The sequence below is a fragment of the Delphinapterus leucas genome, chromosome 7 (assembly GCF_059928025.1).
Source record: "Delphinapterus leucas isolate spDelLeu-1000000601 "Yukka" chromosome 7, BTC_Dleu_Yukka2, whole genome shotgun sequence".
NCBI lineage: Eukaryota > Metazoa > Chordata > Mammalia > Artiodactyla > Monodontidae > Delphinapterus > Delphinapterus leucas.
The window spans coordinates 35,551,615-35,564,496 of NC_143135.1; the positions used below are offsets into that span (position 1 = coordinate 35,551,615).

Consider the following 12,882-nt stretch of genomic DNA (forward strand, 5'->3'; position numbering starts at 1 on the left):
GAAAGAATTAAACTTAAGTTTATATAAGAAGTTTAATTTCTAAAAATGTACTATTAATCACCCATGAGAAAAGCTTTTTGTTTTTTGCAGTTCGCGGGCCTCTCACTGTTGTGGCCTCTCCCATTGCGGAGCACGGGCTCCGGACGTGCAGGCTCAGCGGCCATGGCTCACGGGCCTAGTTGCTCCGCGGCATGTGGGATCTTCCCGGACCGGGGCACGAACCCGTGTCCCCTGCATCGGCAGGCGGACTCTCGACCACTGCGCCACCAGGGAAGCCCGAGAAAAGCTTTTTATTGGGCTAGGTTCAAACCATGTAATACTATTCTGGAATTTCTTCCACCTCCTATCCCTCCATTCTGACATCTTCAATAAACTGTCTGGAAGTGCAAAATAATTTACATATTAGCTTAAATCATCCATAACGAGGAAGGTAAACCTGCTGCTTAGAAATTACTGAATGCACTCCATTAGGACAACCACTATTTTTAGATTATATACAACAATCTCTTGATGTGAAAACCTAATTACTATTTCAAATGATGAGAAATTCCCAATATCTACCTTTTTCACTTCTGAAGAATTTGAGACGGTATGAGGAAATACCTACAAACAAACATGAGGAGAGGAAGGGAAATGAGTTTTAATGAGCGCCTTGAAAACGGAGACGCTTGAGGAACTATGCACCTACGTGCTTCTATTGAATCCTCCCAGTAACTCCATGACGTGGTAATCATTAACCTCACTTTCCACGAAAGGACGCCGAGTTTGAGGTAAATTAAAAGCAGCTGCAAAAGCTCACCTGTCTGGTAATTGATAGAGCCAGGAATTGAACCCACGTCTATCTGGCATCAAAGTAGAAAGTAGTTCTTTCCACCACAAGAACTCCGAAAACTGAAGAGTATCTTTCGAAATACAAAATTTTTTAAAAGAGGAGATGCCTTCTTAGGGGGCGAAAAATGTCCTCTTCATCTCCTCACAGAAGTGTCCCACAGGAAGCTTTTTCTTAGACTCCTAGCTTCCAGCTTCCTAGATAATTATGCTTAGATTTAATTTTGTCTATAATTTAGGAATAAAATTGAAAAACAGAAGATTTACCATTATATCTTATAGAGTTGCGTATACTGGCAGAATGTTTGATTAGATTTAATCTATGTTAATTAAGCTTTCCATTTTAACAAAGCTCCATATTAACACGCTTGAATCAGGAAAAATAAACATTAAATCTGCAATGCTATTAAGATAGCTCAGCGAGACAGATTCATCTTTGTTGCTCCTCCAACGTGCTCTATGGGTACAGTAAAAAAAAAAAAAAAAAAAAAAAGAATAAAAATCCATCAAATTAGAAATATAGATGAGAATTAATAACAGAGTGCCCATTCCATTACATGGAAGAGTCTATTTCAATTGCTACCTCCAGGTATGTTTTCAATTGCCTTTATATTTAAGTTTTCCATTTCATTTTATCTACTCACTCAAGGTATTCATAGAAACTCAACTGGCTCAGTTACCTAGGGAGTTTCTAGATATTGTTATGCCAAGAAATTCGCTCCTGGTTTAAGGAATCACCTCCCAAATGATCCACCTCTGGCTGCTGGAACCCCACGAGGGAGAGAGATGCCCGCCTTTAGCTGAAGGAAACTCAGCCACTGAATGAACTCTTCAGCCATTAGTTCAGTAATGGCCTTACCTGAGAATAGCTGGAAGCCAAGCAGAAATTGGAAACAGTGATTTCCAAAACAGTAAATGCAGGTTTTCTGGATGACAGCGTTGGAAAAGGCAGTGGATGATGACTCCCCGTGGTACACATGAGGGCTAGTGTTCAGATCCAGAATGTGGTTTCCCCATTGTGCTTCAGCAGCAAAGGTGACTTTTGACTGGAAATTGAACACTACCTGCAGACTGGGGTGATAGATACTGTTTTCCTTTAACCAGTGAACTAGAGTCAAGTGGCTGTTTGCTTCTCTGGCCACTCCTCCGTATATCCTCTTTCCCCTCAGCATCAAATTTCCACCTTAACAACACCATCATGGCCTTTTGTTTTTTAAATTATGTGCAAAGAACTATGGTAGATGTTTTGCAAATACTTCTAATCCTATACAAAAATCCCAAGGAATTATTCGTTTCAGTCTCCAGATACCAACACCTTTGCCCTTTTCACTGTCCGGTGCAGCCTCCTTAGTGCATCCAGGGCAGTACTATACCTGGCACAATATATTCCATGGGAACCTCTGAAATCAGCCATGAAATTTCTGAGCAGCCCTAACCAGAGCTGGAGTAAATGAATCATCTATTTACTTAATAGTTGCTTAGTACATACTATGTACCTCAGAATACCACCTGGAAAAAGCCCCTGTGTGATGCAGCCTCTTACTCATGTTACTTTCATGTATTTGGGCACAGACTACATCCCAGACAATCAAAACAGAGACCGCCTCGTTATTCCAACATCCAGGTTTTCTCATCCTTGGCACATCGCTAGATCAAATTTCCCAGTATTAGTCAATAAAATGCGGTACAGGCAATGCATAACATCTCCAGGCTTAGCCCTTAAACTTATCCAAGGAGGATATGACAAAAGTCTAATCATAATAGAAGCTATTAATCTATCTCTCTCAGAATGTCATAGTTCGAGATCATAAATCAAAACACAGAGAAGTTGAATAACACAACTGTTACACATAAAGTTATATCTATATACACACAAAAACTGTCCACCCTTTTAAAATGTTCCCCCTCAAAAACTAAAAGTATTAAGCACGTACAGGTACCAGAGAGGTTTTCCGTCTCACATCTTATAGCACATATTTTACATGTTCAGTTAACAATAAAACCAGGAGTCACCCATTAAGTATTTTTTAATTTAATCACTTTGAAATTTTTAATACTCCTCTAACTCGGATCAAAGAGGAAGTTAACTGAAATTAAGAATTATAGAAAAGTACAGAAAAGGAAAACAGTATATAGCAGTATCAGTGGGCTATATTCAGCGGTACTCATAAGAAAACATAAAGCCTTCAGTGATTTTACCAGTAAACAGAAAATACTGAAAACAAATGAACTAAACATCCAAGAAGCTAGTAAAAATACCAAAATGATCGAAAAAGAGGTAAGAAGCAGAAATCAATGAATTTAAAGTGAAAAACAGTAGACTTGATCAATAAAACTTAAGAACTGCTTCATTAAAAAGGCCAATAAATTACACAATCCATGATAAGCTTGACCAAGAAGGAAACACATTATTCCACGTTTACAAGTTAATGAAGATATAACCACAAATATAAAAATTTTATTAAGAATATAATGTCCAACTATTTGCCCCAGAAAAGGGGACGATCTCAATGAAATATATGATTTCAACAAAATGTAAATTGGTCCAAAAAGCTTAAAATTAATTAAATAGAACAATACCATAAAGAGATGGAAAATGAACATTTTCAGTAATAAGAGTTCCCAGCCTCCCGAGAGACAAATTATCAGCCCACATTATTTTCAGGCTATTTCCATCAGAATCATTTATAAAAGAGGTATTGCCTATATATTTAAACCAGTCTGGAGCATAAAATTCAAAAAGCCTTGAATTAAATCACGTACACAGGAAAACCTATTATATCTCACTTATGAGTTAAAAAGTGTTTAATGAGTTTAAGGTAAAATGTTTAGAACAATGCCTGGCATTTGTCAATGCTTCCAGTAATTAGTTATTATTACTATTTTTATTAATATTACTATTATTAACATTGATGCAAAAATCCTAAACATTACTAAATATAAATTTAAGGATTTCTGAAATAGTTCAACATTATGGACTCTATTAATGTAATTAATGTTAATAAATGAAAGGGAAAAAACACATAATTAAAAGGTACCCTGAAGAGGGTGTTTAATAAAATGTAACAGCTGTTCATGATTTTTTTGCCTTTTAAATCAGGAAGAAAACTAAATTTCCTTTACACAATGACTATATGTATATATATATATATCCATATACACACATACATACACATACTATATATACACATATATACATATTTATATATATGCTAGATTGATTTAACATGTAACAGCTGTTCATGATCTTATGGCCTTTCAGTAAATCAGAAATAGATCTAAATTTCCTTTACATGATGACTGTGTGTGTGTGTATACACACACACACACATATATAAGATAGATTGACAGATCAGAAACTACTAGACATTATATTAAGCAGTTTAAACAGATAAGGAACACATTAAAGACAGGATTATCTGATGTCTTCTTCCTGACTTTAATGAGGACCTTTAATATGATTATTATTCACCACTGCTATGGAGATTCCAGCCAGTATCATAAGACAAGAAAAAGGGATAGCTAGTATAAACATTGGAATGTGAGCGACATAGCTAGTATAAATACTGGAATGAGAGAGACAAAATTTTCAATATTTTCGAGTTAAAAAATTGTACACTTATCAAGGGGCATCATCTAAAAAAAAAAAATTTAAATGCCTGGCTCATGGTACACTAAATAGCAAATGTTTAAAAAAAACAGCACTTCCCTGGTGGCGCAGTGGTTGCGAGTCCGCCTGCCGATGCAGGGGACACAGGTTCGTACCCCGGTCTGGGAAGATCCCACATGCCACAGAGCATCTGGGCCCGTGAGCCATGGCCGCTGAGCCTGCGCGTCCGGAGCCTGTGCTCCGCAACGGGAGAGGCCACAACAGTGAGAGACCCGCGTATCGCAAAAAAAAAAAAAAAAAAAAGAAAAACAACTATTCCACGTAGCTCACATAGTTTAAAAATCTAATACAAAAATCAGACAAAAGGCATCAAAAGAAAACTACAAACCAATCTCTCTCATGAATATAGATATAGAAATTAATATACTATCAAATCAAATCCAGGAATATATAAAAAGGATTATACCACATGACTAAGTGGGATTAATCCCAGGAATGCAAGCTTGGTATAATATCCAAAAATCAATTAGTATAATACACCACATCAATAGAACAGGATAAAACTACATGATCGTCTTGATAGATGCAGAAAAAGCACTTGAAAAAAGTTAACACCCTTTCATGTTAAAAAAACACTCAACCAACAAGGAATGGAAGAGAACCTCCTCAACCTGATAAGAGCATGTAGGAATAGAAGACAATTTCTTCAACCTGGTTAAACTCATCTGAGAAAATCCACACCTAACAACACAATTCATGGTGAAAAATTGAAAGCTTTCCTCCTTAAGATCAGAAACAAGACAAGATTATCTGTTCCCATCACTTCTATTCAACACTGTACTGGAAGTCCTACTCAGGGCAATTAGGCAAGAAAATAAAAGGCACTCAGATGAGACAGAAATAAAACTCTATTTACAGATGACCTGATCTTGTAAGTAAAAATTTAAGAAATCCACTAAAAAATTATTAGAATAAATGATATCAGCAAAGCTGCAGGATACAAGATTAATATGCAAACATCAATTTGCATTTCTATAAAGTAGCAATGAGCAAACAAGTGAAATTAATAATTCCATTTACAATAGCATCAAAAAGAATATTTAATAATCATTTTTTAATTTAACAAAAGCCTTATAAAACTTATACTCTGAAACTATAAAACACTTTGAAAGAATTAAAGAAGACCTAAATAAATGGAAAGACATTCCATGTCTGTGGATCATATGATTTAATATTGTTCAGATGGCAGTACTCCCCACAATGATCTACAAATTCAATGCAATCCCTTTGAAAGTACAGCTGACATCTGTGCAGAATTTGAAAAGCTGGTCATTAATACTCATATGGAAATTCAAGAGGACTGAAATAGCCAAAACAATCTTAAAAAAGAAGAAACAAAGTTGGAGGGCTCACACTTATCCATTTCAAAACTTACCACAAAGCCAAATAATCAAAACAGTACTGGCACAAGAATAAACAAATATATCAGTGGAATAGAATTGGAGAGTCCAGAAATAAATCTTCACATTTATGGTCAACTGATCTTCAACAAGGGTACCAAGAAAATTCATTGGTCTTCAACAAACGGTGCTGGGACAACTGGCTATCCACATGCCAAAATGAAGTCGGACCCCTATCTCACACCATATTAAAAAACTTGACTCAAAATATATCAAAGATCTAAATATAAGAACTAAACCTATAAAACTTTTTAAAGAAATCATATGGAATAAATCTTCAGTCTCAGGATTAGGCAATAAAAGAAAAACTGGACATCAAATTTAACAACTTTTGTGCCTCAAAGAACACCATGAAGAAAGTGATAGAATCTACAGAATGGGGAAAAAAATTCTGTAAATCACATCTGATAAGGGATTTGTATCTATAAAATAACTATTACCAAACCATAAAGACACACAACCCAATTAAAAATGGACAAATGATCTGAATAAACATTTTTCCAAAGAGGATATATAGCAGCCAATAAGCACATGAAAAGATACTCAACATTATTTGCCATCAGGAAAATTTAAATCAAAAGCACAGTGCAATATCACTTCACACCTACTAGGATGGCTATAATCAAAAAGAAAGATAATAACTAGCTTTTAACAGGGATGGAGAGAATTTGGAACCCTCACACACTGCTGGTGGGAATGTAAAATGGTGCAGGCACTTGGAAAAAACAGTCTGACAACTGCACAGTTAAACATAGTGACCACTTGATTCAGCAAGTCTACTCCTAGTTAAATACCCAAGAGAATAAAAATATATGTCCACACAAAAATTTATACAAGAAAGCTTATAGCAGCATTATTCATAATAGCCAAAAAGTGGAAACAACTCCAGTGTCCCATCAATCGATGAATGGACAAATAAAAGGTGGTATGTCCAAACAATATAATATTATTCTGCAATTGGGGAATTCCCTGGCAGTCCAGTGGTTAGGACTCTGCACTCTCAATGCCAAAGGTGCAGGTTCAGTCCCTGGTCGGGCAACTAAGATCCCACAAGCCACAACGTGTGGCCAAAAAAAAGAAAAAAGAAATGAACTACTGACACATATTGCCAACACTAAAGAACTTTGAAAACATTCTTAATAAAAGAAGCCAGCTGCAAAGGGCCACCTTGTATGATTCCATTTAGGCAAATCCACAGAGACAGAAAGTAGATTAGTGATTACCTAAGGCTGGGGGACCCTTGGGGAGATTGGGGAGTGATAGCTAAGAGGTGGGGGATTTCTTCGAGAGGTAATGAAAACTTGTAAAACTGATTATGTTGATAAATGCACAACTCCGAATATACTAAAAAAACCAAATGTGAAAACAAAACAAAAAAATCAGCTAGGAATCTAATAGTGCCCATCATATCCTATTTGTAGCAAATGCATATTTAATTCACCTTGATCATGAGAGGTGCAATGAGGATCACACAGGAGAGAATCAAAAGAAAAACCTGGGTGTCTGACTTCCCAGTCAACAGTCTATCAGATCCTTAATAGATTCCAGTTTATCAATCCAGTCTATCAAATCCCTGGATCCTCTGCTACTGAATAAAGAAGAGCCCGATTATCTTCTATACCTGGTCAAATGTGCATGCCAAATGTCTACAAAGGCAATTTGCTTCTCTAGACACTGTTACCCTGGAAAACAAAAAGAAATCTGAAAATGACTAAAGGTTCTCACACATTACAGATGGGAACATCTTTTGTATTACAAAAAGCCTAATTCGTAAATATATATTCCCCTCTACTTCTTGCATGCTGAGAGCCTCCTTAACTGGATGTTAATCTCCTTAAGCATGGAACCAGATCTTTAGTACCCACAGCCAAGTACATTACAAATTCAGAGTTAATCCTTTATACCTTGACTTGATTAGACTAAACAAACATGCAGGAAGGCTCCACAGAATTCAGAAGTGGAGGGGAACTTATTTTCTACTTCTTTATATCTATTTCGTTTGAGTCAAGACCTGAGGTTTTCCTATTACAATGAAAAATGGTCAGATGATTTCCATTCAATGATCCTCAAGTTCTATTAGAATCCTGCCGGGAAAGTAAGAGAAGGTGGCCTCAGATGACTCTCCTGGCAACACAAAAGGCTTTTCAAAACGTTTCTTAAGGTAAGATATGGATTTTTTTAGATTCCAAAAGAGAAACCCATAAAATAGAGTTTCAAGACTTAGGATTAGACAAGGAGAAGAAATACGTATTTGTTAAGAGCTGTGCACTTAACATGCACTATCTTTTTTCATCCTCACGGCCGTCCTGCAAGGCAGATTATTATCCCCATTTACAGATAAGGATATTGAGGTTCCAAGATATTAAACAGCGGGTACTGCAAAGCTAGAAGTCAGACTCCAGCCTCTATCATGTCTGACTCTGAAGCCAGTGCTCTACTATATCGGTTGCCATTCCACTCACTTCTCACCTGCTTTGGGAAGTTCTCTGCTTCCACTGAGAAGCATTTGAAGATGCCCCACACTCTATTCTTGGACATGTGTATGGCCCTCATACTGAGGAGGCCCTCACACCCAACCCCACAAAGCCAGTGGGGCAAGGACATGACCTTCCTATGTCTGTGAAGCTGAGGCTGACTTGACATCTCCACCCTTGGGCAATAAGAACCTGTGCTTTCTCCCAGCCTACGGAACATGTGGACCCTAACCCACGCCTGCTCACCAACACATATGGCAGCTCGCTTTTGCCAGGCTGGCCCAGAAACAACCAGCTCACCGTGCTGACTGCATCCCCACAGAAGGGTCAGGGTCCATCACATCCCTTTGAGGCTGAGGGCAAACTTAACCACTGGAAAGAGACAGAACTGTTGAGATCCTCACCTCTGTGGAAAATGTACATGGAAAGATCCTCTGCTCCAGCAAATGATCTGTTCTCCGCACCTCTCCCCACAACCAAAAAAAAAAAATTGTATTTCCTTCATTTCTTCCCCGTGTGACTGCCCACACTGTTCTCCCTGCTTCTACACCCTTCTCTTTCCCTTGCCTGCAGAAGTCTACCTGTTCAGGAGTCTCCCTTCTATGTGGTCTTCCTTAACCACCAATTTAATGTACTGAACTCAGTGAACTTAACACCTTTATATCATTTTTGCCTCAGTTTACCTATCTAGGTTGATATATCAAAAAGTAGTAAAAGGGAAGGTTTATCTGAACTCTGGTTCCCCAGTAGTGACCCTGACGAGATTTGAGAGCAAGTGATTTCCTAAGGAAGTGCTCCCAGGAGAGGGAGGGAGGGAGGGAGGGAGGGAAGGAAGTCCCAGCCTCAGCCTGATCCCTGGTTGCTCTGGGGGATGAATGAAGCCTCAGAGCCTGACTGGCCTCCAGGCATCGAAGGCCAGGGAACTAGGCTTCCATACTCCCACACTCATGAGTCAATCATTGACTCTAGGCTACCTGGGGAGGAAGTAAACTCCTAGACACTTCTGCTCTCAGTATAGTAGGGTGGAGGGGCTATAGAGGCTGAGGGTCAGTGCTCTGAGGCAAGTTGTAAGGTGCCAACCTTCAGAAGCAAAGCCCATAGAAGCCAGGCGAAGGGCACACAGAACCTACCCAAGAGATGTGAGGGGGTCAAGGGACAGCACCACCGTGTCTGCTGCAAGGTCAAGGTAGGGCTGGCTTCATGGGCATGTGACCAGTGCATTTGCACAGGATCCTGCCCTCAGGAGGGACCCACACTTGGGGGCTAATGCTCTGCAGTCACCATCTTGAAATTCTCAGTAATTTTACCTTTGACTTTCGGTTTTGTCAGTAAAGTCCGATGGGACAGTGGAGCACACACACTGGGCCCTTGGAGCCTCCATTCATGTGCAGCTCCCTCCCACCACCTACAACCTACCACCTCCCTGGGACCAGTTCTCAGCCACTGGCCCGGTTGCTCCTGGTGCCCAGGGCCCACCTGTCTTTCCCCAGTTGCCGCCCTCTGCTTAGGCAGTGACTGTTCTGTGGGCTTGGGGGGGAGCCAGTGTTCTGCCACTGCTGTCCACCCCTGGGGGGGAGAGAGGGGTACAGGGGTAAGTTTGGGGAGCCACATAATTTTGAAGTTAGCTACACACTGCCTAGTAACTCCAGTCTATTACTTCTCTATTAATAGCTCTTTTTTCTTTAGTTTTTTACATGGTCATGCCTTGCTTCCCACATTGCCAAACTCTTGTTAGATTTTGTTTCTTTCACTTCCCCACAAAAACTGGCATAGCACTTAGAACAGAGTAGGTGCTTCATAAGTATTTTCAATGGATTAATATAAAATTAGTATTCAATTAAAATTGGCTGGGAGACTCCCCTGGTGGTACAGTGGTTAAGAATCTGCCTGCCAATGAAGGAACACAGGTTCGATCCCTGGTCCAGGAAGATCCCACACGTCACAGAGCAACTAAGCCCGTGCGCCACAACTACTAACCTGCGTGCCGCAACTATTGAGCCCACGTGCCGCAACTACTGAAGCCCGTGCACTTAGAGCCCATGCTCCACAACAAGAGAAGCCACCGCAATGAGAAGCCCCCGCTCGCTGCAACTAGAGAAAAGCCCGCACGCAGCAACGAAGACCCAACGCGGCCAAAAATAAATAAATAAAAATAAAATTGGCTGGGAGGTTCCAGTTCAGGATGGTGACACAGGTAGATCCCGAGTGCACCTCGTCCTCCACACTAAGTCTACAGCTACCTATGGAACATTTTCCTCTGGAAAAAACCTAAAGGCTGGCTGAGCACATGGGACAAATGAGGAAAAAAAAAAAAAACAACTGCATCAAAGCAGATAGGATAGGGTGAGATATAATCTCACTGTAAACCCCAGTCCCAGTTCAGAGACCCAGAGTCAGTAGGGAACTTAAAACCCAGAGCTTCTCCTTAAGGAGCAAAGAGTTTGAACCCCACATCAGGCACCCCACCTCTTAACACCTGCACCTAAGAGACAATCCTCCACAATGTCTAGCTGCGAAAACCAAAGGGGCTCGTGTCCACAAGACCCACAAGGCTGTAATGACCTGAGAAAAGAGCTCACACACTGGGACTCACCCAGCTCGGGGCCCAGAACAGAGGAAGACTCTGGTGCCCAGACTTCAAGTGAAAGAGGCTCATTTGCTTATAATAAAGCATTGGCCTGAGGGGCAGGCATTTAATCTAACACACACATCCAGGAACCTGCTGGAACCCTCTTCAGAAGGAAGACTGGCAGCCGTGACGTTCTCCCTCTGCAAACTCCAGAGGGTCAGTATCTCCCAGAAGGGAGCTTTTATACCATTCGGTGCCGTGGTTTTTACAGCTGCCACCCAAGGGACACCCTTGATTCCCCGGCTCTGGAGCCCAGCTCCTGGGTCCCATGGGACCGTAACAGTCGAAGAGACAGTCCCTGGCAGCCTATCACCCCCAGGGCACTACACAGACAGCAGACTGAAATACCGCCAGTCTCTCTGAGAAAGAGATGTTTGCTTGTCCAGGAGCTTTGGTCTGGGAGAAGGCTTCCAGCACGCTTACAGGGGCCAACAGAGGGGCTCTCAGGGAATGGAGGTTCGTGGACACAATCTTTCCCCTCACCCTCTGCTTTGCCACAGCTCACCAGTATATCCCAGAAAGGACCTTATACCTTTGTCTTAGATTATCTAATAATCATTACTTTGAAATCCCGAATAGAATGACCTTTCTCAAACTTAAAACCATTATGTAGTTTCCCATCATCTACGGGGACTTTAGTCCAAGTTTTTCAACACAGCATCAGAGCTTTGGAATGATCTCATTTCCGCCTGCCTCTATGATACCACCTATCTCTGCCTGCCTCAAACACCTCAGCCCCTGCCCCACACACTTTGTGTCATCACTTACCCACTTACCCGTTCCTTCCCCAAATCATCACAACCTCTTCCTTGAATGTTTTTCTTCCTATTCCTTACTCCTTCCCATTCAGCCTGTCAAATATCTACTCACTTGATTTCCTTATACAGTCATCTTCTTCTCTGAACCCTTTCTTGGCTTACTACAAAGCTTAGCAGAATTGCCTACTACCTTTACTCCCTAAACACAAGCTTCCAGCACTGCGCATCTACAATTCTTCGTGACATTCATTTGTCCATATTCCCTACTAGCTTGTGTGATGTGATCCTTAGAATAAACACTCTGTATTATTCACCTTAATATTCCCAGCGTCAAGCACAGTTCCTGCATAAAATAAACACAATGAAGGCTTACTGGAGGTTCTTGGTAAATGTATCTTGCTTGATGGCCTAAATATGATGGATAGCATGTGGTTTTATATGAGAAAAGTCTACCAGGAGATAGAAAATAGGTGAGAAAGACATCTTAAGGCAAAGTAAGTCCATGAATGTGTTCAACAGTCACAAGGCTTCAGCAAGCCGAACATTTTCCTGGAGCTCCACCCTCTAAATTCCAAGGCATTTTGTATAGCCCATGAATGCTAGGTAGATTTTTTTGAGAAGTAGAAAGCTCTTTCTTACCTGCGTTCCAGTTCTCGAATGGACAGTATCACTCCTGAGCTGGATGGCTTCTGCTGTACAGTGGCCAGAAAGGTGAATTCGCTCTTATTCCGGAACAGCTGAATTAATTTGTCACTCACATGAGGGGCTGCGTGGATCTCCCTTTCTATATCTAGGAGTCAAGAAGGAACAGAAGGGAGAAAGAAGAGGAAATGGAGGAGGAGAAGAGGAAGGAAAGGAGGAATACAGACGGGAAAAGAGGAGAGGGAATATGAGAAGGAAAAGGAGAAAAGATGCACAGTTAAAAATGCCTTGTCCAGAGGGTCCACGGTACATTCTCCCTTTTCCCCTCTTGTCAGTAGTTTTCCGTTTTCAGGCGCCACCCACCACTCCACACGGCTGCGCGCATTCAAGGCAAAGCCTGGACATGCCGTCTCAGCCACCGTGCCTGCTTGTCACTTTGACGAGTTCACAATTGGCCAGCCGGTGATTTTCTGACAGGAAT

At 40.7% G+C, this 12,882-nt stretch overlaps 1 protein-coding gene across 2 annotated transcripts in view; it reads right to left on the bottom strand.

Annotated features, from left to right (window-relative positions):
* Positions 1–12,882, bottom strand: part of NELL1 (neural EGFL like 1) — an 853,841-nt gene that overhangs the window by 759,665 nt on the left and 81,294 nt on the right. For both annotated transcript variants that reach the window (XM_022583758.2, XM_022583757.2), the window contains exon 3: positions 12,399–12,549. In XM_022583758.2, the coding sequence (XP_022439466.1) occupies positions 12,399–12,549 (151 nt within the window). The remainder of the gene's footprint in view (positions 1–12,398; positions 12,550–12,882) is intronic.